Genomic DNA, 25335 nt, shown 5'->3' on the forward strand with positions numbered 1-25335 from the left:
AGATGAAAAGTGGTGGCCAATTTAATTATTCATCATTAATGAAGAAAACACCAAAGTTTTGGAAGAGCACTTTAGAAAACCCAGTGCCTATCTCAAGTGTGATGAAGCATCAAGCACCGGTATATGGACCCGATAAACCTGCAGATGAAAATAAACAAGGGCAAGTTCATGAAACCCCTTCAGGAAACTATAGTAGACTGGAAAGATATCACAGAATGGTATGGCAAAAGGCTTCTTGTTTGTTAAGACAACGCACAAGTAACTAGATATAGAAGGGAAATGTAATTATCAGCTGAAAGCAAGCTATGGGACTCAAATCATATTCCAGAAATCCCTTTGCTCCTATGTTGTTTCCAAACAAGAGGATCATTTGTACTTCTTGAGGCCAAGCTGATTTAGCAAAAGCAGAATCTTAACATTCAGGAAACTTTTCATCACATATTCATCAAGGTCAATTATTTCAGTTAAGAACTGTACCACTTGTGTGAAATAAAAGACTGTTAAAATAGACACAAAGGTCTAATATAAAAGCTGTAACAACTACTTTCCAGTCTTGTCGGATTGCCAAGTATCAACTTCACTTTCACTAAAGCCACCTCGAAACCAAGTCTATACTGTTTTTGGCATATAGAACTCTATAAAGAGCACTGAACATTTAAGATACTAAGCTTGTCTATAGTTGACAATTTCATACAAGTTCTAATTTAAACTACCATTTTTTTTCTTCTGGCTTCAATCCCAAGATGGTGTCCTTTCAAAGACAACTGGATAAACGGAGAGGCTGGAAACTTTAAGACCTGCTTTCCTACCGCATACTGCTCCCTTTCCTCCTGCCCATCTTTATGTCATAAAAGAAGCAGGTCTTGAGGGGAGGTAGCAATGTTACATCGGCTGTATAACCTACAGTACATGACAAATACTCTCCTCCTTTACTGAAATATGAACATTTTCTCCAGAATCTCCTGCACACTACCAATTCTTTTGACATCCACCCTGTAGGTTGCATACTAAAAGGTAAAAAAAAAAAAAAGTACACTTCAATAAATAACCTTTTGCAAAAATGTCTTATTGCTATAAATAGTGAGATAATCTTCCAAATTGGAACAAAACTTAAGGTTTCAGCTCCCTGTGGGGCAACACAGCCATTTCATGCGACTGTTTTTAATGTAGGTTTGGCAGTGGATTGAATGGCATCAAGAAACCTTGCCTGTAACTTAAAGGAGTGTAGCATGAGCTGAACAGGAAGCCTACCTTCCACTGGACAGGTTGGTCTTTCTTTCCATTCTCTTAGTAAGAGTTATTTCAAAATTTAAGGCTAGTAATTAGTAAGACGTGTGTGTGTGTGTGTGTGTGTGTGTGTGTGTGTGTGTGTCTTGTAGGAAAATTCAACACTTCACTTTTTTACCTGTCCCAAACAGATGCTACGCATGGCAACTGAAATATTCCTACAAACTGTGCAGGACAGAGACTTCCCTGAATTTATCATCACCTACCTGAAACTAGACCATGCTTGTCTGGCCTCTTACAATCATAGCCTTCGTCTCACAGCCCTAACAGCAGCACACCGTGGAGTACAAACACCCCTGAAAGACAAAGTCCTCATAAAACCCACAGAAAAGCTATTCACTAATACTGGGACTACTTTTAGCCATGCTAGTAGAGATCACGCTTTATTTTTGTGCATCGTAAATACAGAAAAATGTTGAAAACGTAGGACTCAACTATCTAATTAAAGCTGAGTAAACTAACCTGGTCAGATCTTAATTTTTAAATGAGAAATGACAAGAGTAGTAAATATAAAGAAAAACAAAAATAACTTTACTTTCCTATGTTAATACAGGTCAAGGGACCCTTTCTTCTGAAAAGGGTTGTTAACACCAGTTCTCAGCAATAAACATAAGGCACTTGTTTAGAATACAACATCACTGCATTTTTTTCCCACTTGTTTTTCTAACCCTGTTTCCCCCCACAGTATCATTTGGAATTAATAGAGTGAATGAGGCAAATGTGGGATGATCCAGTCGATACTACTCAGAGCAAGACAGTACAGTACAATGTTTCGGGGGTGCTGTCTGGACATAAAACGAACCCTGTCAAGGTCCTCTGACACCAGACAATGTATCCACTATCAAGTAAACCTGAAAGAAAATAAAATATTTATTCAATAGTTCCAGTAAAATTGGGTCGGAGTACAATATACATGTTAGGAATTTTAGCTCCTCACGGGTGGAATCTGCATCAAGAGTTCTGAGTATTTACGAATTTTCATTCTAAGACAGTCTACATCAGTTGAACATTGTCAAGACAAATATATGAACTTCATTTCAATATACAGTAGAGTTGAAACATAATTCACACATAAACACCCCCTATCATATGGCTGGTGCCTCCTCCCAACACCTCAGTAGTGGCAGAGGTAGCACTAGTGTTCTTTCCCAACAATGAGAACTTCGGTTGCCACTCATAGGAGAAGTTGAAAAAAAGTTTGTGGTGGTGGTGGGGTTTTTTTTGTTTGTTGTTTGCCATCTGTGAAGATGTTCCTGAGACAGGGCCAGTTAATAAAACGGAACAAAGCACTGGAGTTCGGCTTGTACTTCTCTTTACATCACTAAATCGTTAGACCGGGATGCAGAATGCAGGCCACGTACTATGAAAGGTTGAGTTTAGCACAACTGTTCAATCAGTAGAAGGATCAGGTCTCCTGAAAATTCCCTTTAGAATATATGCCCTAGAAACTAAAAGTACCACAAAAAGATCAATCATATATACAATTGATTCATTTTACTTAATCTTATTTGCTCAGATCTTGCAAACGCAACGAGGATATTGAGCCTGAGGCCAGTTCTCAGTATACAGGTTTATCATCGTAAGGCTCAGTCTCTCCATCAAAATCGCAGTTCTCAGTTTCCTTTCAAATTAGGAAATTAGGAATTACATTCATAGTACCTGCCACCATCCTCGCCCTCAAGGAAAGGTTCATGCAGGAGCAGCACTACACCTGCATTACGGAGTCCCCTGACACCGGCACTCAGCCCGCAGCGAACGCAACCATCTGCGCTCATTTTACAGCACGTTACATTGCCTCTGGCTTGCACCTCTGTTTCCACCTGTGTATTTTCACAGAAGCCCAACACAGATTAGTTGAAATATTCACACAACTGTTTTTCAAAACAATTTATTGCATCATATTTGGTACCTTATGTTTGACAACAAAAAGGAAATTACATCTGTAACTGCAGGAAAAAGAAGCTGGTCTGTTATTGAAAAAAAAAAAAAAATCTTGGGCCCTTTAAAAATTACAAAGTCTTGGGCTTGCCTGAAACAACTGAGCAAGAAATATATTCTTAGAAATGTAGGGCTTCAAGTATTACAAACCTGTGACACTGTGGAAAAATTCCAGAGGTATCTAAACTGCAGCACTTTTTTTCTGCATATCGTGAACAAGGCCTGCTGAGGTTTTTAACTATTAGTCTCTTGATCAGTCATAGAATGGTAGTCAGGAGTTCTGCTCTTTAACTTCAAGCCATGGTAGATTTTCTTTTTTCACTCTTGGGTGAAAAAATTCATGCGTGCTAATTAGTTGGTGCCACATCACAGTGCATTTGGTTCTTGCATTACAGTTTTAACAAGTTTGGCCAAAACAATGCTGAAAGGTTTGCATTGCTATTTTAGTTCTTCAAGTTTTAGTTAAAATTGAGATTGTTCCAACTGGTTCCTTCAGTTAAAAACTGTGGTACAAGAACACCAAACTGATCATGTACAGTGAATTTTGGAAACACAACAAGCATATTGAACACCCTCTAGGTTTCTTAGAAATTCTGCTTGGTATCTATATGTCCCAGCTTCTACAACATCAAGCATCTGTTGTAGGTTTCTCTGTAAATAGTGATTCACATTGCATACTTCCTATGGTCAGAATCAACCCCGTAACAAAATCAGTCAGATGCTAAAGCCCCAACAACTCTTTGTGCTCAGTGAAAGAATCCAGTGCTAAAACAGCATTTATGCTGTCTGAGATATAGTAAAATCTCACAAGACAAATTTTAAAGTAATATTTCTGCCACACACCTGCTTTGTTAGCTGTAATAGCCTCCAGATTTTATATAAATTAGTTAAAAAACATGGGTGGGTAGGTAGGAATAGAATAAGGTATCTTTTTTTTAATCCCTCAATTTTAGCAGCTTTTAATTTTTTAAGAAACTGAACCTATATCCTGTAATACGTTAGATATTTTATATATACTTTTTCAGCAGGATAAAAAACGTAAAACACTATTTGAAGGCAAGAACATTTACTCTTCTCATTCTGTGTAAGTTAGAGCAATGCAGCAGGTGCGTGACAAAAATATTATACACTAGATATGGTCCAAAGTCATTCCATTTGCTTGTTTAATGATGTTCAGATTTCATTGGCCAGTTCTTCAGTTTCTGCAGAACTATCTCCATTAACTGTGATCTTCATATCCTCTTCATATCCAGGAGGCATGAAAGCCAAAGCATAAGGGAAAAGCTTATGACAATTTGCTCTATAAACTTCAGCAGCTTCTTTACAGTCTCCTAGGCTACCATCACACAAGGCTTCTAATACCTCCATACATGTCTAAAGAAAGAGAAAAGGTAATATTATAACTTGTCCAAAAACAAAAAGAAAGTTTTTTACTGTAAATTTATTAGACATTTCATTATCAACACATTTTCTAAGCCAAAGGCAAATGTACATATTGAAGACACAGAAAGCATTCTATACCAGCATATTCAATCCCTAAGAAATAGTTTCTTCAGAATCGCAGGGCTTATACAAAGGACGAATTCATAAACAGGGCCAGGACTAATGTGGGGCAAGCAAGATATGCAGCGGCTACATTTAAAGACACACTCACTCTCAGCAAGTGCTTGACCCCAGGTGGCAACTTTGCCTCAGCCCAGGCAGGCTCTGTGTATAAATGTCAACTTTTCCACGCTAATGTCAGGTATTGAACTTAAGCTCTTTAGTTTTTTTTTTTTTTCTTCTTTAAGAGGCTTAGAGACAGCTGGTGGTATCAAACATTGCTTTTCAGCTCTGTATTAATTAAAGGTTTGTCCACTGAGAGGAAAGGGAGGGTCTCAAACCAAAGGGCATATATGCAAGAAAAATTTGTTCATGAAAATTGGTAACTGTTTGAACCAAACCCCTTGGGAGATATTCTTAGATTTTAAAATGATGCATGTTAACTTACATTCCTCATGTTTTCTTTATCTTTTCACTTGGAAAACATGTAGTTTGCAGATATATAGTATCCAACAAACTTTGCCAGTCTAGAAATGTTATAATCTAAATGATGTATTAATTAGCAATCAATAAGTCAAATGTTTCTTTCTTAAAAGTGTTCCTTCATTTGCTATTAAAGGACTATATCAAATGCTTTATCTGGCCAATTATCATAGGAAGTAGCGCTATGTCCTTTGTTTTTAGGCTAAACTAAAATCGGTATCTTGCAAAACATATCCATGTATCTTTTATATTTCAAGGTACATTACAAGTTATAAAATGAGTGTTTTGATTTGATCCCTGGTATGTACATCTTAAATATGTCAGAATCTTCACTGAGACTACTGCTTGGTCAGAAATGTAGAGACAGGAATGAACCAAAATCTAAAATTAACTATGGAATATATATATATAATTTTACTAAAACAGATTCCTAGAAAAAGCATTTTAAATAAAGATGTGGAACTAGTTCTTGAAGGCCAAGTAGCCTACTGTGCATGTGCACACACAGACAATCCTAAATAAATTTAAGATAGGGTTAGTTTCTGATGTAGATTCATAATGGCTTGGTGAATAATACGCATAATTAACAAAAAAACAATTATTTGGTAAATGTATTCTCTTTGTGAAAAGAGAAACAGAAAGTAGTGAGGTATCCTTCAGAGAGATTATGAAAAACTTTACCTGGAGGTTTCTGTTAGTGAGGGATTCATCAAGTGTTGTTGCCAACTCTATAGCTCGCTTCTGACTAGAAGGATCTAAATAATATACCATTTTGGCAGCTAAATGAGAAGAAAAAAGAAAAATTTTTTTATTTTAAAGTACAACCAGCATCTTATCCTCTATTCATTCAAATATCAAATATAACATATATGTGCACACAGAGTGTGGCACTTTATTAGAAAAGTGGGAAAAGCCATTTGAAATAAACCAAAAAAATCATGAGAGGATAGATCAGAAATAGCTTAACTGTCTAAACTAGGAGAATGATTAAGGTAAAAAACTATGAAGAAATACAAATATTCTAATGATAGTTGTTTTTGTGTAGTGGGAACATGGATTTTTCCTCTTTCTAAACTGAACAGGGGTGCCTGGGTGGCTCAGTTGTTTGAGTGTCCCACTTTTTTTTTTTGAGAGAGAGACAGAGAAATAATGTGGGAGAGGCAGAGAGATAGGGAGCCTGAAGCAGGCTCCAGGCTCTGAGCTGTCAGCACAGAGTCTGACATGGGGCTCGAACCCACGGACAGCGAGATCATGACCTGAGCCAAAGTTGGACACTTAAGTGACTGAGCCACCCAGGTGCCCCAAGTGTCCCACTCTTGATTTCGGCTCAGGTCATGATCCCAGAGTTGTGGGATTGAGCCTTGTGTCGGGCTCTGCACTAAGCCTGGAGACTCTCAGGATTCTCTCTCTTGCTCTCTCTCCCTCTGCCCCTCTCCTCACTTGCACTCTCTCGAAACAAACAAACAAACCCCATAATTTGGGGCTGTGGGGAATACTCCATTTAATGTGTGTAGGAGTGGGGGGCCTGGGGGATTGAGGGTGTGGGAACATGGGAGGAGAGAGATACTCAAACTTGATGGCATGAGCCAAAAATCTGAATTCAGAATTCTACAAAGGCATACAAAGCTGCTGGCCTTCTTAGCCAGGTATTCTAAAAGCATCCTACTAAAGCACTATCCATACGATCCCATCAAGTGCAGATTTTGGACTGCTAGCACAGACCTTTGCCTATGAAATGATTTTAGGTGTTTTGCGCTGTCCAATTTAATATCTTATAAGCATGAAAAATAGAAGCTGATGGTCACATCCAAGTGAATCTTAAGAGCATGTTGAAGGAGGAGAAAGAAAAAACAAAGAAAGCCCTTCCTTCCTTATATGTAATATATAGTTAAATGAAGTTATATTGCTTCTTTGTAAAAAGCCTATGCTGAACCAGAAGAAACTACTGACCTTGATTCACAGTAATAATTTTAAGAAATTTAAAAATTTAGGGGCGCCTGGGTGGCGCAGTCGGTTAAGCATCCGACTTCAGCCAGGTCACAATCTCGCGGTCCGTGAGTTCAAGCCCCGCGTCGGGCTCTGGGCTGATGGCTCAGAGCCTGGAGCCTGTTTCCGATTCTGTGTCTCCCTCTCTCTCTGCCCCTCCCCCGTTCATGCTCTGTCTCTCTCTGTCCCAAGAAAAATAAATAAACGTTGAAAAAAAAAAATTAAAAAAAAAAAAAAAAAGAAATTTAAAAATTTATAGGAAGCATATTTAAGCTGCCTGTGTTCTTACAATTAAAATGTGACATACACACAATGCCTCTTCCATGTGAGAAATGTGTAACCTTGCCATGAATCCATTAAAATAAAAACTAAAATTATTTTAGAAGGCTAAGATAAAAAGAAAATGAAGTGATTACCTGATAATCTGTGTGGCAATGAATCAGAATTCCTTTTCAGAAAAGTTTCATTAAAATTCTTTGGATTTGTTGCTCCAAAAAGACGATTCATTTCTTGTTTTAATACTGTCCTAACTGTATCAGGTAAATCTTTACTTTCACACACTGCTGAACAAATTAAAAACAAAATTCTATTAGCAGTCAGATACTCTGATATGATTTGCAGAAGTAAAGAAATTACTTGATGAGGCCAATGAAACAAAGCAATTACATGTAAAGATTAAATGAACCTACTTATAATTCAACATGTAAAGAGCTTACCATATAAATGTAAAAAAATGTGTATCAGGAAAATAATAATTTTTCTAACAGCATTCAAAGACATTTCACTGATAAATGATTCATTTCCAGAAAAACAAAACAAAACAAAATGCAAAACAAATAACAAAAGATGTAGTTCCATAGTCTTCTAAGCTCTTAGGGTCTGGCCCCCTCAACTTTAAAACAAATTTATAAAGTAGGGCTCTGATGGCACCCACCTGATAAATAATGTCACAGCAATTATGCAGTGCAGAAGACAAGAGGATTTTCTTCACCTTCTCCATATTCTATACCCAAGTAAGGCATTACAAAATTTATTAATTTTAAAAGAAAACATGACTGACTTCATTGACCTTTATTTGCAAGGGCTACATAAATTTAGTTATCACTATATAATAAACTCCAAAGGACCACCAAAGTATTTTCCTATAATGAATACACTCTGATAATCATATTCCCAGGCCTTGGGATTCAGAGATGGAAAAGCTGAACCCCTAACCTCTCTGACTGAATGTTAGTATGCTTTTTTCATTACTATTTTGGTATAGACAGACAGTTTGAAGCTTTGAGCCAGAAAGACCTGGGTATGGATCTAGGCTTGAACAAGTCACAACCTCTCTGAACTTATTTCTTGATCCGTAAAACTGAGGAGCTATCTAACCTAAAAGGATCACAGTAAGGAAAAGTTACGTTTTTAAAAAAAAATTGTTTTAACGTTTATTTATTATTGAGAGACAGACAGACACAGAGCGTGAGCAGGGGAGGGGCAGTCACAGAATCCGAAGCAGGCTCCAGGCTCTCAGCTGTCAGCACAGAGCACGATGCGGGGCTAGAACTCACAAATTGCAAGATCATGACCTGAGCCGAAGTCTGTCACCTAACCAACTGAGCCACCCAGGTGCCCCAGAAAAGCTACATTTTTTAAAGTTAATTATATAATAGCTAAATATATAATTCAATAAAGTGCAGTTATTATTTTTGTTATAGATTGAAAATATATTTTCCTCATGGTTAGGAACTATGGTGGTCGCTTTAAATGTGGATAACGACCATTTGTACTGCTGAATATGTATCCTATATACATAAATTACTATGTGAGGCAAAAGTTTCATGGAATACTAACCTTAATTTTGTGCCATGCATTCTGGTATTTTCTACTCTATTCTTTTTTTAAGAGAGAGAGAGTGAGAGAGCGTTGAGTGGGCGGGGGGAAAGGGGCAGAGGGGGAGAGGGAGGGAGGGAGGGAAGGGGGGAGAGGGAGAGAGAGAGAGAGAGAGAGAGAGAGAGAGAGAGAGAGAGAGGGAGGGAGGGTGAGAGGGAGAATCTCAGGCAGGCTGCACCCTCAGCGCAGAGCCCAACTGGGGGCTTGATCCCAAGACCCTGGGATCATGATCTGAGCTGAAATCAAAAGTCCAACACTCAACCAACTGAGCCACCCAGGTGCCCCTCTGCTCTATAGTATATTTCTATATTAGGCTTTCGAATGGTAGTAATGGCCCACTTATTGTCTAATGGATCACTACACCAAGTTTAAACACACTGAATTCTTGAGTGGTTAACATCTCTGAAATATTCTACACGTAATTAGTAACTGAATAATTGATTGATGTGTCCTTTGTTAGTTAAATAGCATTTCTTCTATCATTCTATTGAATTGGGTGGTTCAAATAAATGAGTTATTAAGGAATTTTGCTTAATCTCCATTATGGCTGTACTTGTAACTTGATTTTGGCAACTTATCAACAGATTTCAAGGAGCGCGGGAGTGCAAACAGAAAGAAAAGTTGGTAAAACGGATTATAGCCAATCACAATGACTATTATATCAAAAAAACACAGGTCTTCTAAAAAAATGTTATATCCATGAGCCTTACTGGTTTGAATGAAGTGCTTTCGGGACACTATATGCAGATGGGAAAGTAACTGTATAGTTACATTATAGTTGGTTATAAGTGGACGCTATGCTTTTCATGTTTTTTATTACCTTCATTAATTTGTTTTCCTCAGATTAAAATAATCCCCCAGAAAAATCGAAACTGCTTTAAGAAAAAAAAAAAAAAAGCCCACACAATTAAAAACAAATATATATATTCAGGATGTATAAAGAAGAAATATTTATATAACTCCGAACTTCCACTAATAGCTATTTCCAAAAACATTTCCTCCCCAAGTCACAAAATGTTTGAGGCTGATTGTTAGCTCCCCTACACTATGTAGATTGGCACTATAATTTCCAGGAAGATACTAATTAAAAAAAAAAAAAAATTCAACTGCAGTAAGACTCAGAAAGTTGTATGAATTCTGTGTAATGCAATATTACCTATGTCTTTCAGGAAAGGGGCAATCTCATGCATCACAGGTCTACTACGTAAGCTTTTATTACTAAAGATTAGTAGGGGATGAACCAATCTAAAAGTCCTTTGAAAGTGACTAAAATGAACAAAAAAATATTGAGGTCTCAGGAAAATAAAACATCTGAGACTACTGAATTAGCTTCCTTGTTACCTTATGATACAATAGTAAGTCTTGTGAATCAAGGAAAAATAATAATTGAGGGAAGGGGAATAAAACTTTTTATGAGAGGCTTCTGAATCCTCTGACATCCTAAAATTAAAATAATGTTTGGTTCATGCTCTGAGCTTATTAGCAGACTGGATTAATTTAGTAATTGTCAATGGTTAAAAGTCGCACTGAAAAAGGGGTAGATTCTTAGCCAAAAGAATTTTTCTGGGTTCCTAGGCTAGCTCCCTGTTTTGTTAATAATTTGGGTAGAAAATGCTCATATTCTGTGCAAGATAATGACTACTCACTACTAGGCTCTAAAGCACAACCTACTAAGTGATTACTATTCAAAAGGGTAAAATAGGTTAAATAAGAGGATCAACAAAGCTTTTAGGGGAGAAATACATAAGCACAGAAGAAAAATAATCTGCAGATAAAAGGAAGAAATGGGTTTGTACAAATGAGAGAAGAAAAGATGTAAGATTCACTGTAGATCAAGGTGACCAAACAGTGATTTTTTTTAAAAGTATGTAAGGGAATAATAAACAACTGAATCCCTAAACTCCTTTTACTTAGTACCAAGCAGAAATGTAGTTTAAATTGCTTTAAGTCCTACAACTTTAAGAAAAAGTGAAAAACTTGAAAAGGGCACATACCAAATCATCCTCATAATTAAAAAGGGGAGAGGAAGATTGACATATATGGTAAATTAGTTTAGGCAGCAGATACTAATTACACTGGTAGTATAACAACATTCTGAAGATTTGGAAGGGTATTCATAACCAGGCTAAAATGAATATTTACTTAGAGAAGTTTCTGTAATAAAATAGGTGTCAAGGCACCGTTTTTTTCCCATATTCCCCAAGAAGGTGTTGTAAGGGTTTCTTTGTAAAGAAGCAGTTGTAAAATATAACTTGACATGACAAATGTGTTCTTGAAAAATTACTTCAAAGTTAAATCTTATTTTAAAACTACCAAAGCTATCAGTTTTATTAAAGGAAACTTGTGGGGTATATCAAAGATGCCCCTACTCTGGGTGTCTGTGGTTGCACAAATACTTTTACATACTACACAACTGTACCCAAATTCTTGAAGGCCTTTTAAAGACAGTGCATCTTTATCACTCCAAATTATCACTGCTTTAATGCCTAAATTTAGTCAAAATAAGGATTACTTTGTTACTCTTCCAGACAATGTCTGGAAGCTACGGATACAGCTCACAGCTAACTAAATAATTCTAACTCTTATATCAGGACCATTCTGCCTTTCTTTGTTCTTCTGAAGCATTTTTGTTCCTAATATAACTGTTCTAAGACAACAGCCATATGTTCATCAATCCACATACTTACTATAAGCAAATACATTTAAATATGCCACTTTTAATTCATATTTCAGAGGGAAGTCTCCAAATCCATAAGACTTCTATATATTATTTTACTACTACCTTTTAGGAAAGAGTTGATTATACAAGAACAAAGTGTTCATGTTAATTTTGAGAACAATTTAAGTGCACTCCATCCTAAGCAAGAATGGATTTAAGACCATTATTCCCGGCCTTAATTTTCAGACTCATGACTTCAAACAAATTTTAATATGAAAACACTAGAAAGAAATTTCTCTATTTTCTCTAAGAATAGCAATTCCTTCTTCTATTTTATGAGGTGGTTATGTTATTTTTTACTTTCAGAATTAAAAACACTAAAAAACAGTTCAGTGTCTATAACGAATCTTTTTTTTTTTTGACAGGCATAAATATACTTTAAATAAGGATTTACTTTTTCTTAGAAGTCAAAACAAGGTTTGTTTGTGTTTTTATTTTTTTAATGTTTATTAATTTTTGAGAGGGAGAGAGACAGAGAACGAGCAGAGGAGGGGCAGAGAAAGAGGGAGAGACAGAATCCGAAGCAGGCTCCAGGCTCTGAGCTGTCAGCAGAGTCTGACGTGTGGCTCAAACCCACGGACCACAAGATTATGACCTGAGCCAAAGTTGGACTCTTAACTGACTGAGCCACCCAGGCACCCCCAAAACAACTTTCTTCATCGGGAGGACAATTAAACATTTTTCAAAAGACTGACTGGGATGCCTGGTTTAATCTCGTTATTTCCAGGTATGTATGGATTCATATGTGACTGAGTATTTAGCAATGAGACAGGTAACTTAATAGTATTTGCAGACTGTTCTATTAAAAATTCAATTTCCCTTCTCTATTCACTTAAAAATCAAACCACCACCACACTTGACTACAGGAGTACTTTACTCTAAATTTCAAGCTCTTGTGGTAGTAGAAAGAACAATTTGAAAACCTGAGCTCTCATCCCTGCTTCATTACTAATTATTTATGTTACCTTGAATAAGTCATTTAATCTTTTAGGGTCCCATATTTCTCAACTATTATTAAAATGAAAAACAATTAGCATAACATTCTACCTTTTACTCTCTAAAATTCTATAGTTCTACTTTGTTAGTAGTAGTATATGGATCTTATTGTGAAAATATCTGAAAAGTACAATGATTGTCTTAAAGTTCTTTTAAACCTGTATTTATTAACAAAAATTTTATGACAAAGAATTCTGAAGACAGATAAATAAGGAGACAGCTAGTCAATTTCAAAGAGATCCTTCAATTTTAGAACAATTTACTAAAAGCTTTACATAACGAATATGATTCACAATTTCAACTTACGTGTTAACTTTTTAGAAACAGAAACAAAGGTGATTCTCAAATATCTGGACTAAACAATTCTATTATCAAAATCAAGTAACATTTCTAGCCTTAAAATAAATACCTTCATCACAAAGAAAAGAACCCTGCTTTTCCCCTTAGCTAATTTAATACCCAACAGCTTTAAAATGATTAAGTTTATGACAAGCTTATATAGATCACTTATACAGTCACTATCAACTACTATAACCAAATACTTAAGTAATGGAAAACAAAAACATACCAGTACTAAAGAGTCGAATCATACACTCATGAAGCCAGGGATGACTAGAATCAATAGCAAATGCCCTCTTTACTGATTGTAGCATCAAAAGAAATTTTTCTATAAAAAGAAAAAGATATATTTTGATCACATGATAAAATAAGATGCCCTCCTTTGGAAGATTAAGATCTTACAAATAGAGAAACTAATTTAGAGTCAACCACATTTGAACTGCAACGTAAGTGAAGCAAATGATTTCCTCAGATTAGCAACATTAGCTAATGATTTCCACACAATATTCTTTTAAGAAAAAAGGTTTTATGAAGTACAAAAAAAATTAGATAGCATTCAATATTTGAACTTCTGCCATAGGAACAAAATTTGAAGCCATTTCACTTCTTAACCTCCTTTAATCAGAATAAAGGGATCTTCTGCACTACTTATAAATCTTGATTGTTTATACTTGAATCTCCTTTCTTGGGTTTTGTGACATGTGAAATGGTTTCCCTCCTATCTGACTGTCCTCTCCTATCAATCCTTGACTCCTGTTTCTCCTCAAAAAGTACAGTATTTACCAAGGTTATTATTTTCAGTGATTTCTAAGCTCTCTCTATACTATCCCCATACTCACACCCCCATGTTTCCCCAGCTTTAGTAGTGTTTCCACCTGTTCCATGGAAATTTCACCTGAATACTTACTGAACTTCCAAGTCTCATCTATAACTACCTCCTCTTTGTTACGACTTCCCTAATTTGGTACCGTTCTCCAAATAACACAATTGAAACCTCCAGGCTCCTCTGACATTTTTCTCTTACCCAACACTCAAAAAGCTAAAAACACTGCCATACCCTTTACTACCCATTTCACACAACAATGAAATCCAACAGCTGAAGAGCCCTTCAGAGGTCTTTAGAACACAACCAAGAAGCCAACTGAATGGAATTTAGATTCCCCTTCCTCACTTCAAGCAGAACAACTTTTTTATACTTCGGTATTCCATTTAAGAATATTTATTAAAAAGGAAGTTATAATTAACTGTTCTTTAAAAGTTTCTAAATTACTTGACTATTTACTAAAGTTTATTTTCTAAATTTTGGAAAACAGAATTATGACAAAACACTGTAATCACTCAATCCATCAAGAGACCTTCTGTTATTTTTTTTATCTATTTCTTCCTGGCCTTTTTTCTATAATACATATTCATGTAAGTATCTTAATAAAAATTAAAATCAAACTATAGCTTTTTGTCCTATTTTCAAGCAATGCTATATGAGAACCTTTCCCCATTATTAATTACCTTTGATAAACATGATTTTTAAATGGAAACTCTATAGGGGCACCATTTTCCACCTCTTTAAGTAGAACGTAAGTTACACTGCTTGGAACAACAACCTTCTGTCAGAGCTTATTAACCAAGTTCTGTTCCCTTCCCTTAATGATATACTTAGTTTTTTTTCAATGAACCACTTGGATTACAGCAATTCAATTCCACAAAATCAGTATCTATATGTAGTTGAGGCATTCTAAACAAGACAACCAAGACCCTTCATTTATTTTCTATCTGGTTTGGGCAATACAGAAACCTCTACATTATTTACACATACTTGTGTTTTCTTAAAGCATCCTCTTCCTTTCTATCCAGCTCTTCTTTTAGAAATGATTCATCCTTCAAGATACACCTTAAGCGCCACATCTTGTAACAATAGCTAATAAAAACCAACATTTATTCAATGCTTACTGTGTATCAGGCACTAATCTAAGCTTTATGTCATTAACTTTATTCACACAAGTACACGGCAATTACTACATATGACCTTAATCCTAGTTATGGATGTTCATCTACTGTTGATTTTAATGTCCTAGAAGAGATAATAGTATCATTATACCTCCCCACAACATCTTGCACATGTAGCACGCATTTCTGTGAGGAAGCTGCATTGGCAAAAAATCCTACACTGGTAAAGCTACTGGACTTGGGTGACTATATCTAAGAAATACAGTGATCAATTTTATCAGGGCCACTATCCCCTAATTGCCTACCTTTCCTAAAGTAAATCTCAAAGGCAAAAAGATGCGTTTCTATCTTGTTCTTCACCAAGTTCTTCAACGGTGTTAAAAATTTAATAGCTTCTTCCAATGGAGTTTCAACCTAACAAAAATAAAAGATATTATACAAATGGAAGCAAGATGGAGGGGTATGATGTTATTCTCTCCATTAAAAACACTTTCTGGTTTTTTATTGTTGTTGTTGTTTTGGTAAAAATCACTTACCCATTACCCAGAAATACTGTCATATTTTAACCTCCCACAGTCTAAAGGAAGGGGATTTTGAACTCTAGAACTCTTCACTGGTTTTTAACCACAGATATTACATTATCTCTAAATAGAAACTATCCAACAAGTAAAGATGAAGATAAAACAGAACCAGGGAAAGAAAGACAGTGAGATAAACAGGTAAGATAATTGGGGTGGGGTTGGGGGGATGGGAACCGAGGAGAGATGTTAAATAGGATGAAGAGGGGTAAGAATGAGAGGTGGAGAATATTACAGAGTGAGTCAACGTTCTTTTCAAACTCAAAGTGAAGTACAATCAAGCTATTAAAAAAAAAAGATTCCATCTTGCATTGTTCTAATAATACAAATTCTATAGAATTCATATTTATTCTAATGCCATGCTAATGGTGAGATGGCATGTGAAAATATTTATACTTATAGAACTCTGTCTCTACCACCCTTTAGTAATTATATAAATGTCATATTAATTACATAATTGTAATCATTATTGGGCAGGTATAATGTTTACTACATAATTGTGCTATTGTTACACTTCTAGACTGAGTATTTAGACAAGATTCTTCTCTGTAGACTGAGTGTGGGTGGGGAACAATACCACATTTATCAGAAAGGCACTGAATATCTGTGCCTGTTTGTCTTGTCTCATGACAGAGGCAGTGACAATTTATCCTTGATGGAATCTGGATTTGCCATACCTGTCTAACATGCCTCTTCTAATTTGGTAATTGTGTTTCACCGACACAGTTTCTGGCTAAGGAAATGATTTCACAGTATTAAAAAGGAAAAAAAAGTTGAACAAAAAAGTGATGTCTATGAGATTTGCTGTATACTACTAGCATGTAAAGCAGCTGGCATTATTCTGAAAGATATGTGCTCTGAACAAGAAATCAATATATGGCACTGTCACTCTAATAGCTGTAGATACCAGGAGACAGAGGGGGAAAGAGGGGCCCTCAGAAGTATGTCTTTCTCACACATTTTTAATATTTTGCTTATCTTATTCCCATGATTCTATGTCCTACTGAGTTGGAATTTGTGATATACAGGGAAGAAATGTCTACCAAGGAAGGTAAAAAACTGGAAACTGAAATTGTAATGGAGCTGTATCAAGCTTGAAATGAAGACTGCTGTACTGATCAGGGTAATTTATCACCAGGGAGATATGGCTGCTGTTAACAAAATCGATACAAGGAATATAGGGCAGCTGAGTCATACAAACATTATACTTACTGAAATCAAGTTTTTGAACTTGGAAAAAGAAAAGGGAAATTCTACCTGCATTTCTAGTAAGTGAGAATACATGCCTCCACAGGAGATCTGGATCTGAAATTTCTACATGTTTCCTTGTGCCTTACTTGCATAGGGAAGATTTTGTTAGGCTAAATCTGAGTGCTTAAACATATGTCCATAACCACAATAAAGATAACTACATTCTACATTCATATATACAAAATGAAGTATAGGGTTATATACACAAAAGCCTATCAACAGGGATGAATTCTAAAATCAGTGCTTAAGATCAGGAGAAAAAAAAAAAAAAATCAACAGAACTACCCTTGAAAATTCCTAAAGTTGTAAAGACATATATATATATATATATATATATATATATATATATATATATATATATATATATATATATAATTAATTTGCATTATATGTATGAAAACCATATATTAGGTACCAAAATCCTAATCCCTGTAGCAAAATGTTCTCATTAGGAGAAGATGCACACAGAAACTGACAGGGACTAAACAAATGGTAGTTATACTTCTATCATACTTAGTTAGGGTTCTATGTTCACTGAGTGGAATACTGGATGAAATTGCTAGAATTATGCATACTCATTTGTTTCTCAAAAAAAAATTACATCCAGTACCTGCTCTGGCAGCACATATATTAAAAAAACTACAATGAGTCATGAAGATTTGAATTTACTTAAGTTAAAGAAATGTACACTGGGATTGCATTGTGTTGATGGGCAATATAAGAGATCTGCAAGGGTGGTTTGATCAAATGCAATTTTTAAATTTATAAACTGATGTGAAGTCTAATCCACGTTACACTACGTTATATAGGAGTACGTCTCCCTATGCTCCCAGCATAGCAACAAAAAGCTTGAAACTATTATACCTTATACAGCCAGAATATTAAGGACACACTGATAAAGAACATGTGTGTATACAGAAGGAAAAAGTAGTCCGGCTGAGGTAAGTACTGACTGAAGGTGAGGAGGGACACAAGATGGGTGGCACATGAGGGAACTCAAAAATAACAATTTATTGCCTCATGATACACTGGAGAAACTTCAGGTTTATATTCAGTTAACTAAATATTAAACTCACTCACTAAACCTTTTCCTATTTTCCTTACCTGGAATTACCGCTAACCTAACGATGCTTCTACTTCATATTATATATATAAAATCCTGAATGACACTAAATATACCACTTATCACATGAAGAATGATAAAATATAGGATCACAAAAAATCACAATCTATAGACAGTAGATCCAGACTTGGCAGGCAGCATTTAAAAGAGCCTACAATGCCATACCTTATTATGATGGCTTGGTATAATCTGGTGCTGCCACCACACTGGGGATATACGTAAGTGTGGATGCTATTAGAAGGGGGCATCCTGGTGGCAGTTATCCTAGGAAGAGAAGGGTGTTATGTGCCCAACAAGCAAGAGAAGTATATATTAAACAGCACCCCAGATCAGGGTGCCTTCCACTGGGCTCCTTCCAAATAAAGCACTTTCTGTAGGCATTATTTTCTTCTGAGACTCTACAACCCTATATAGGTATTAATAATTAGACTATAACTTGACGTCTGGTCCAAAAGCAGCCATGATAAGCTAGACACAAGAAAAACTCAAGTCAAAAATAAAAGGAAAACCCAGTAAGGAGGCCTGGTATGCTAGCATAAGAAATCTGCTCTGTGGGATTACTCTTTATTAGACAAGGACTAAACAAGCCAGACAGATCCTCTTTTTAAAAAGTATAATGTGAGGGGCGCCTGGGTGGCGCAGTCGGTTAAGCGTCCGACTTCAGCCAGGTCACGATCTCGCGGTCCGTGAGTTCGAGCCCCGCGTCAGGCTCTGGGCTGATGGCTCAGAGCCTGGAGCCTGCTTCCGATTCTGTGTCTCCCTCTCTCTCTGCCCCTCCCCCGTTCATGCTCTGTCTCTCTCTGTCCCAAAAATAAATAAACGTTGAAAAAAATAAATAAATAAAAATAAAAAAATTAAAAGTATAATGTGAGATATGAAGTGTTACAAAGGAAAAAGTCATTAAGGAAAGTCAAGGGAAAGAATGGTGCTGGCAGACAAGTTAGTGGTGGTAGTAATAAAGAAAGCTGAGGTATAAAGATGGAGGGCCCTTAAAGTTGATATTATCCCTGAATAACTGCAATTCTCCATGAGGCCTAAAAGGTCCATTTTCTGTGCTTCCTCCCTATTCTGTATATTTTTCCAATAAGCACCCAACAATAAAAAGTAGTATCTTGGGGCGCCTGGGTGGCGCAGTCGGTTAGGTGTCTGACTTCAGCCAGGTCACGATCTCGCGGTCCGTGAGTTCGAGCCCCGCGTCGGGCTCTGGGCTGATGGCTCAGAGCCTGGAGCCTGTTTCCGATTCTGTGTCTCCCTCTCTCTCTGCCCCTCCCCCGTTCATGCTCTGTCTCTCTCTGTCCCAAAAATAAATAAACGTTGAAAAAAAAAAAAAAAAAAAAAAAAAATTTAAAAAAAAAAAAAATAAAAATAAAAAGTAGTATCTTTGTTCCTAAAATAGTTACACAATTATTTGTGAAAAGATGTCAATATATCCTTTGAAATCCAAGCCAGATTTCTCTATGGTTCTTAAATAGCAACACTGCTATGAGACATTACTGTCCATCTGCTCTGGTATAATCCTAAAACTATTTTCCAACTCTATTTACTAAGTATTATAATTTTTCTTCATTATAGAGCAGTTGATTTTGGTTTTTTAGTTACTAGCGAGGCTAATACTGAACTCTAGGGCAATGTGCTCACTATATTTATTGCTTTAACATAATAAATATGCAATTATTTTCACATGGAGTAGGTCAATGTCAAGAGCCAGGAGTACACAGGTACGTTACTAATCAAAATGGTTTGTGTGACAGTGAATACCTTGGTTTCAGCTTAATGATTAAAAATGGCACATGTGATTTTGGCCTGGGGGAAAATATTTAGGAACTTTAAAGACATTAGGTTCGAATAGCAAAATTAATAAATAAGGACTGTAAACTGACACATGGATGAGAAATATACATATACACTCACTTTTTAACAAGCTCAGTTTGGTCTCTAGATATAAAAAGTTGCATGTTACCACTTGTAACAGATGCTACATTCTTTACACATATAGTTCCTTTCTTTAATCCTAACATCTCTGCCTAGTAGGGATTTTTACTAGTCCCATTTTATAGATGAGAAAATCATCAGAGAGGTTAGACAAAGTGTCCAAAACACAATGAAGTGTACATGCTGATATGTGGACCCAGATCAGAATGACTCAAAAGCCAAAACTTTCCACTATACCATACTAGATTACTCTGGATCATGATCATTACTACAAGTTTTAAATGTGAAGTATGATCAGAGAGAGAGAGAGAGAGAGAGAGACAGAGGAGACTAAAAATTAAAAATTTTCACTCAAATAATAATCAAATTGGTTGAATAAGACCATATTTAATGATAATAGCTGTCATGAAATTTCACTAAATTGTGCTAAACCCTTTATTAAGTACCTTGGCCAGTTTCTCAGGGATAAGTTCTTCTTTGGGACCTCCAATTTCTTCATCATCATCATCCTTTTTCTTTTTCTGATTTCTCTGCTGCTTTTCTTTTTCTGCATTTTTTTTCTCTTCTTCTATCTGGGCTTTCTTTTGAGCTCTTCTTTGTTTATTACGTAGCTTCTTTAGCTCTTTGTCAGACATGTTTGCTGTAGGCAGTAAGTGTTAATTAATTAAAAGCATATAAATCAGGTTAGTAATGATCAATCACTAATTTAATATTCTCACTAAAACTCTCATAAAAAACATTACATGTTAGGGGGGCCTGGGTGGCTCAGTTGGTTAAGCCTCTGACTTCAGCTCAGGTCATGATCTCACGGATCATGAGTTCGAGCCCTGTATCAGGCTCTGTGCTGACAGCTCAGAGCCTGGAGCTTGCTTCAGATTCTGAGTCCCTCTCTCTTTGCCCCTCCCCACTCACACTCTGTCTCGCTCTCAAAAATAAATATTAAAAATTTTTTAAAAATATTAAATGTTATATGTGTTCATATGCCTATGTGTATCTAGCCCTTTAACAGTTCCACACACATAGAGAATACTGCAACCTCTTTAAAAATTTTTTTTGAAAACAGGTGGAGACCTGGTGCTGCAACCATGGCAAAACATAAAAAAGTATACAAGTTCATCCAACAATATTAAACTAGTTGCAATTCTAGAAATGTTCATATTTCTATGGCTTTGGACTATGCTTTTTCTTAGTTATGCCCCTCTAACCTTGTCAGTTATTCATTCTCTACTCTGTGCTGCCACTATGACATATATTTTGCTTGTAACAATACTTTGTTTATACAGGTGTTTCTCTTTTAGACTGTGAACTCCTTGGTGGAAGAGACTTTGTCTTCCTCATAATCTTTGTATTCTCAGGGCCTAGCAGAATATACAGAAAACACTCAAGTATTTGTTGACGGAACAATGAATAACTGTAAGATAAATTAAAAATTTGACACTAAAAATTAACAATAGCTCTTGAGTATAAACTATGGATGTCTCAAAAGACAGCCTGGAAATCACTGATAAATATGTAATAATGAAGTAAAAACTCTATACTATTTAGTCTTCAAGCAGTAAATCTGAATGCTACATGTACAATTGGTATTTATTTGGTAATACTTGTTGATACCAAGAAATGAAAAAAGTCATTCTAAAATATACCACCACTGTGGTGACTTTAAAATATGCCCATAAATTGGAGCGCCTGGGTGGCTCAGTCGGTTAAGCAGCCGACTTCGACTCAGGTCATGATCTTGCGGTCCGTAAGTTCGAGCTCTGCGTCAGCCTCTGTGCTGACAGCTCAGCGCCTGGAGCCTGTTTTTGGATTCTGTGTCTCCCTCTCTCTGACCCTCCCCCGTTCATGCTCTGTCTCTCTCTGTCTCAAAAATAAATAAACATTAAAAAAAATTTTTTTTTAAATATGCCCATAAATTCTTTCCTTCAAAAGGCAGAACCTATTTCCCCGCTTCCCTTCATTGTGGGCTATACTTACTGACTCACTTCTAACACATGGAATGTGCTAGAAATCAAAGTATATGACATCCAAGATCAGAACATAAAAGCACTGTGGATTGCTCCTTGCTTTCTCTTGGACAACTCAGAAGAAACCAACTGCCATGTTGTGAAGATAGCCAAACAACTTTATGGAAAGACCCATGTGGCCAAAAAAAGGCTTCTGGGTATGAGACGAAGCCATCTTGGAAGCAGATTCTCCAACTCAAGTCAACCTCTCAGATGCCCTGGCTTTCTTGACTTCAACCTCCTGAAAGACCCCTACATCTTTCAAAATCATACAGCTAAGTGACTTCTGAATTCCTGAGCCACAGTAACTCTGATATAATAAATGTTTGTTATTTAAAGCTATGTGTAAGCAATAGCAGCAACAGATAACCAAGACAGATTTTGGTACCTGGAAGGGGGATGCTGCTGCAATAAAAACCTAAAATGTAGAACTGGTTTTGGTTCCAGAGAGTGGCAAAAGGTGGAAAGACTTGGAGAAAAGCATTAATGGAAGCTCAAAGAACCCTAGACTATTAACAGAGTTGATTTTGAAGAGGCTGCAAATCGATTTTGAAGAGACATGTTATAGTCATGTAGAGGCAGAAAGTTAAGTAACATTTATAAAATCTATCAAATGAACTGGGTGATCTAGTTAGGGGTATTTCCAGACCAAAAAAAAAAAAAAAAAAGGTAGTTAAGGGGGCATCTGATTCCTCTTTCAGCTTGTAATAAAAATGCAAGAAAAAGAAACAAATGGAAGAAGGATTTAACGGCTCTGAAAATTCTCAGCCTCTCCAGAAATGGCTGCTGAGCAAAGATCAAATTCAGAGAACTGCCAAGAAAGCATGTCAACAGGGAAAGTTGAGTTTGGCTTTAAAATCTTTTAGGACTCGGGTGCCTAGGTGGCTCAGTTGGTTAAACATCCAACTATTAATCTTGGTTCAGGTCCTATGTTGGGCTCCATGCTGGGTATGGAGCCTACTAAAGACAAGGAAGGGAGGGAGATTCCTTTAAGGCTTAGAACTCAGAAAGATGGTGCCTCAGTTACTAGTCACCCCAAAATTTTAAGGGTATGAGTCACAGATCCTCTCAAACAACAGAGCTTCTAAGAAACTTAAGGGTGGTGTCCTCTCAGTGCTCAAGGTAGACAAAGATATTTGTGCATGTGGATTCTAATAAGACTCACAAAAGATCCCTAAAAGTTTTAAGAGAATTAGATGGGTAGAAACAGCAAATCTGGACTGAAAGGAATGGAGATAGTATAAAATGAAAAGACCTCCCAAATTTTGGAAGCAGACTGAAAAACTACTAAGGTGCAAACAAATGTTAACTATCAATTAATTAATTAATTTTTAAAAAGTAATCTATACACCCAACGTGGGGCTTGAACCCATGACTCCAAGATCAAGAGTCACAAGCTTTTCCAACTGAGCCAACCAGGCATCCTGCAAATGCTATCTTTTAAGAACAAGAAAAGATGATACAGAAGGTGGAACCAAGAACCCAGAACATAGAACCAAGAGCCATAAGAGAATTATTCCTACACTGTGAGTCCTAATCCTGTACCCAACTGGACTTGAAAACTGCCATGAACCAGTCACTCTTGTGTACCTCTCATTCCTCCCTCATCACCCCTTTCTGAATAAGAATATCAACAGTGGGTACCCTATGCCTCTGCCATCAATTTATACTGAATATGTGGTTGATACAGGATTTCATATCAAGAACTATACTTGAAGAGCTATACTAACTATACTAAAGAACCATATTCAAGAACCCTTATCAGCACCTGCGCCTCATTTATATGTAACATTCTGGACTCTGAGCCAATGCTGTAATGGAATGAGACTTTTGAAGGCCTTGGGAGGGGCAAGTGTATTTTGCATTTAAGAATAATATAAATAATTTGTGTCCTGATTGTAGAACATGGCAGTTAAAAATATATCTACAAATTGTTTCATTCTTCTCCCACTCAAATATAGTTTATACTCGGTAATTCACTGCTACCAATTAGAATGTGAAGGAAGTAATGGAATGTTGTGTCAAGAGAACAGAACATTAAAAATGTTGTGGCTTCTTCCTTGCTCTCTCATGGCTAGCTTGATGAACTCAAGAAATCTAGAGAGACTGACATATTATGGCCACCTGCCAAAAGCCATGCAAGTGAGCCATCTAGGAAATGAATCTTCTAGTCTAGTTAACTAACTAGCTTCTAGTTAAGCTTTCGGATGACTGTAGCCCCAGCCAACATCTCAACTACAACTTTATAAGAGACCCTAAGCTGGGCCCACCTAGAGGCTACTAAATTCCTAAACTATAGAAATAATTATTTTAAGCTGCTAAATTTAGGAATATTATGTGGCAATAGATAACCACCATCAGAACAAATACAGACTTGTTTCTCTTTTCCCTAGTAAAGAAGCCCTTACTACTGAAAAATAAAATTTCAAACAAGGATGAAAATTTACATTCTGGAAACAAAAGACTATAAATGAGTAGCCACAAAAATGCTGACCTTTTAATGACTGGTACAATAATTGCTACCACTTGCATCCCATCCCTACGTTATTTTATTTAATGTCCTTAATAATCTCGTGGATTAGAGTATATTATTTTATGTATGAGAAAACTAAGGTTTCAGAGGAAAAACAATAACTCAAGTAATAATAAAAGGCACAGCAAGTATTTAAATCCACTTCACTCTCATTCCAAATTCTGGGATGTTTCTTTCCATTATGCTATACTGGGGGTCAGCAATCATTTTCTATAATGAGCCAGATACTAAATATTTTCAGATCTCTGGTGCAACTAAACTCAGCTCTTGTAGCACAAAATTAGCCATAGATAATATATAAATGAATAGGCTCAGCTGTGTCCCAATAAAACTTCATTTATCAAATCAAACTGCAGTACGGATCTGCCCACTGGCTAGTTTGTGACCTTATTCTATATTATCTGCCACTGCCTTGAAAGGACCCATGTAGTTAATAATAATAGAGTTGCCATACAAAAATAGGAAAGGAATAACTACATAAGAAATTAATATAGAAATTAATTCAAATCCTATTTCAGTTAATGTAGCACTAACTTATCTGGATAAGCACTGTCTAAATTTTGCAAGAATTACCTATGACTTATGTTAACATAAAAGAGGCTCAGAATTTCAGCTCAAGAGAAACCAGAGAAGAATTCTCCTATGCTAGAATATTGCACTATCTCTTAAATAAAACTGTGTGTAGGGGCACCTTGGTGGCTCAGTGAGTTAAGCATCATGGTCTGTGAACTCGAGTCCCATGTCGGGCTCTGTGCTGATAGCTTGGAGCCTGGAGCCAGCTTCAGATTCTATATTTCCCTTTC

General features: G+C 36.3%; 1 protein-coding gene across 2 annotated transcripts in view; it reads right to left on the minus strand.

Annotated features, from left to right (window-relative positions):
• Positions 1-1797: 1797 nt before the first annotated feature.
• NAA15 (N-alpha-acetyltransferase 15, NatA auxiliary subunit) overlaps positions 1798-25335 on the minus strand; it is an 86068-nt gene continuing 62530 nt past the window's right edge. The window contains exons 15-20 of one of the 2 annotated variants that reach the window (XM_045467286.1): positions 20443-20636; positions 15418-15526; positions 13398-13496; positions 7653-7796; positions 5932-6029; positions 1798-4599 (exon numbers count right to left, since the gene is read on the minus strand). In XM_045467286.1, the coding sequence (XP_045323242.1) occupies positions 4399-4599; positions 5932-6029; positions 7653-7796; positions 13398-13496; positions 15418-15526; positions 20443-20636 (845 nt within the window). In that variant the 3' untranslated portion in view covers positions 1798-4398. Of the gene's footprint in view, positions 4600-5931; positions 6030-7652; positions 7800-13397; positions 13497-15417; positions 15527-20442; positions 20637-25335 lie in introns of both variants that reach the window. The other variant, XM_045467277.1, reaches the window with a different exon arrangement.

The sequence above is a fragment of the Leopardus geoffroyi genome, chromosome B1, assembly GCF_018350155.1.
Source record: "Leopardus geoffroyi isolate Oge1 chromosome B1, O.geoffroyi_Oge1_pat1.0, whole genome shotgun sequence".
Taxonomy (NCBI): domain Eukaryota; kingdom Metazoa; phylum Chordata; class Mammalia; order Carnivora; family Felidae; genus Leopardus; species Leopardus geoffroyi.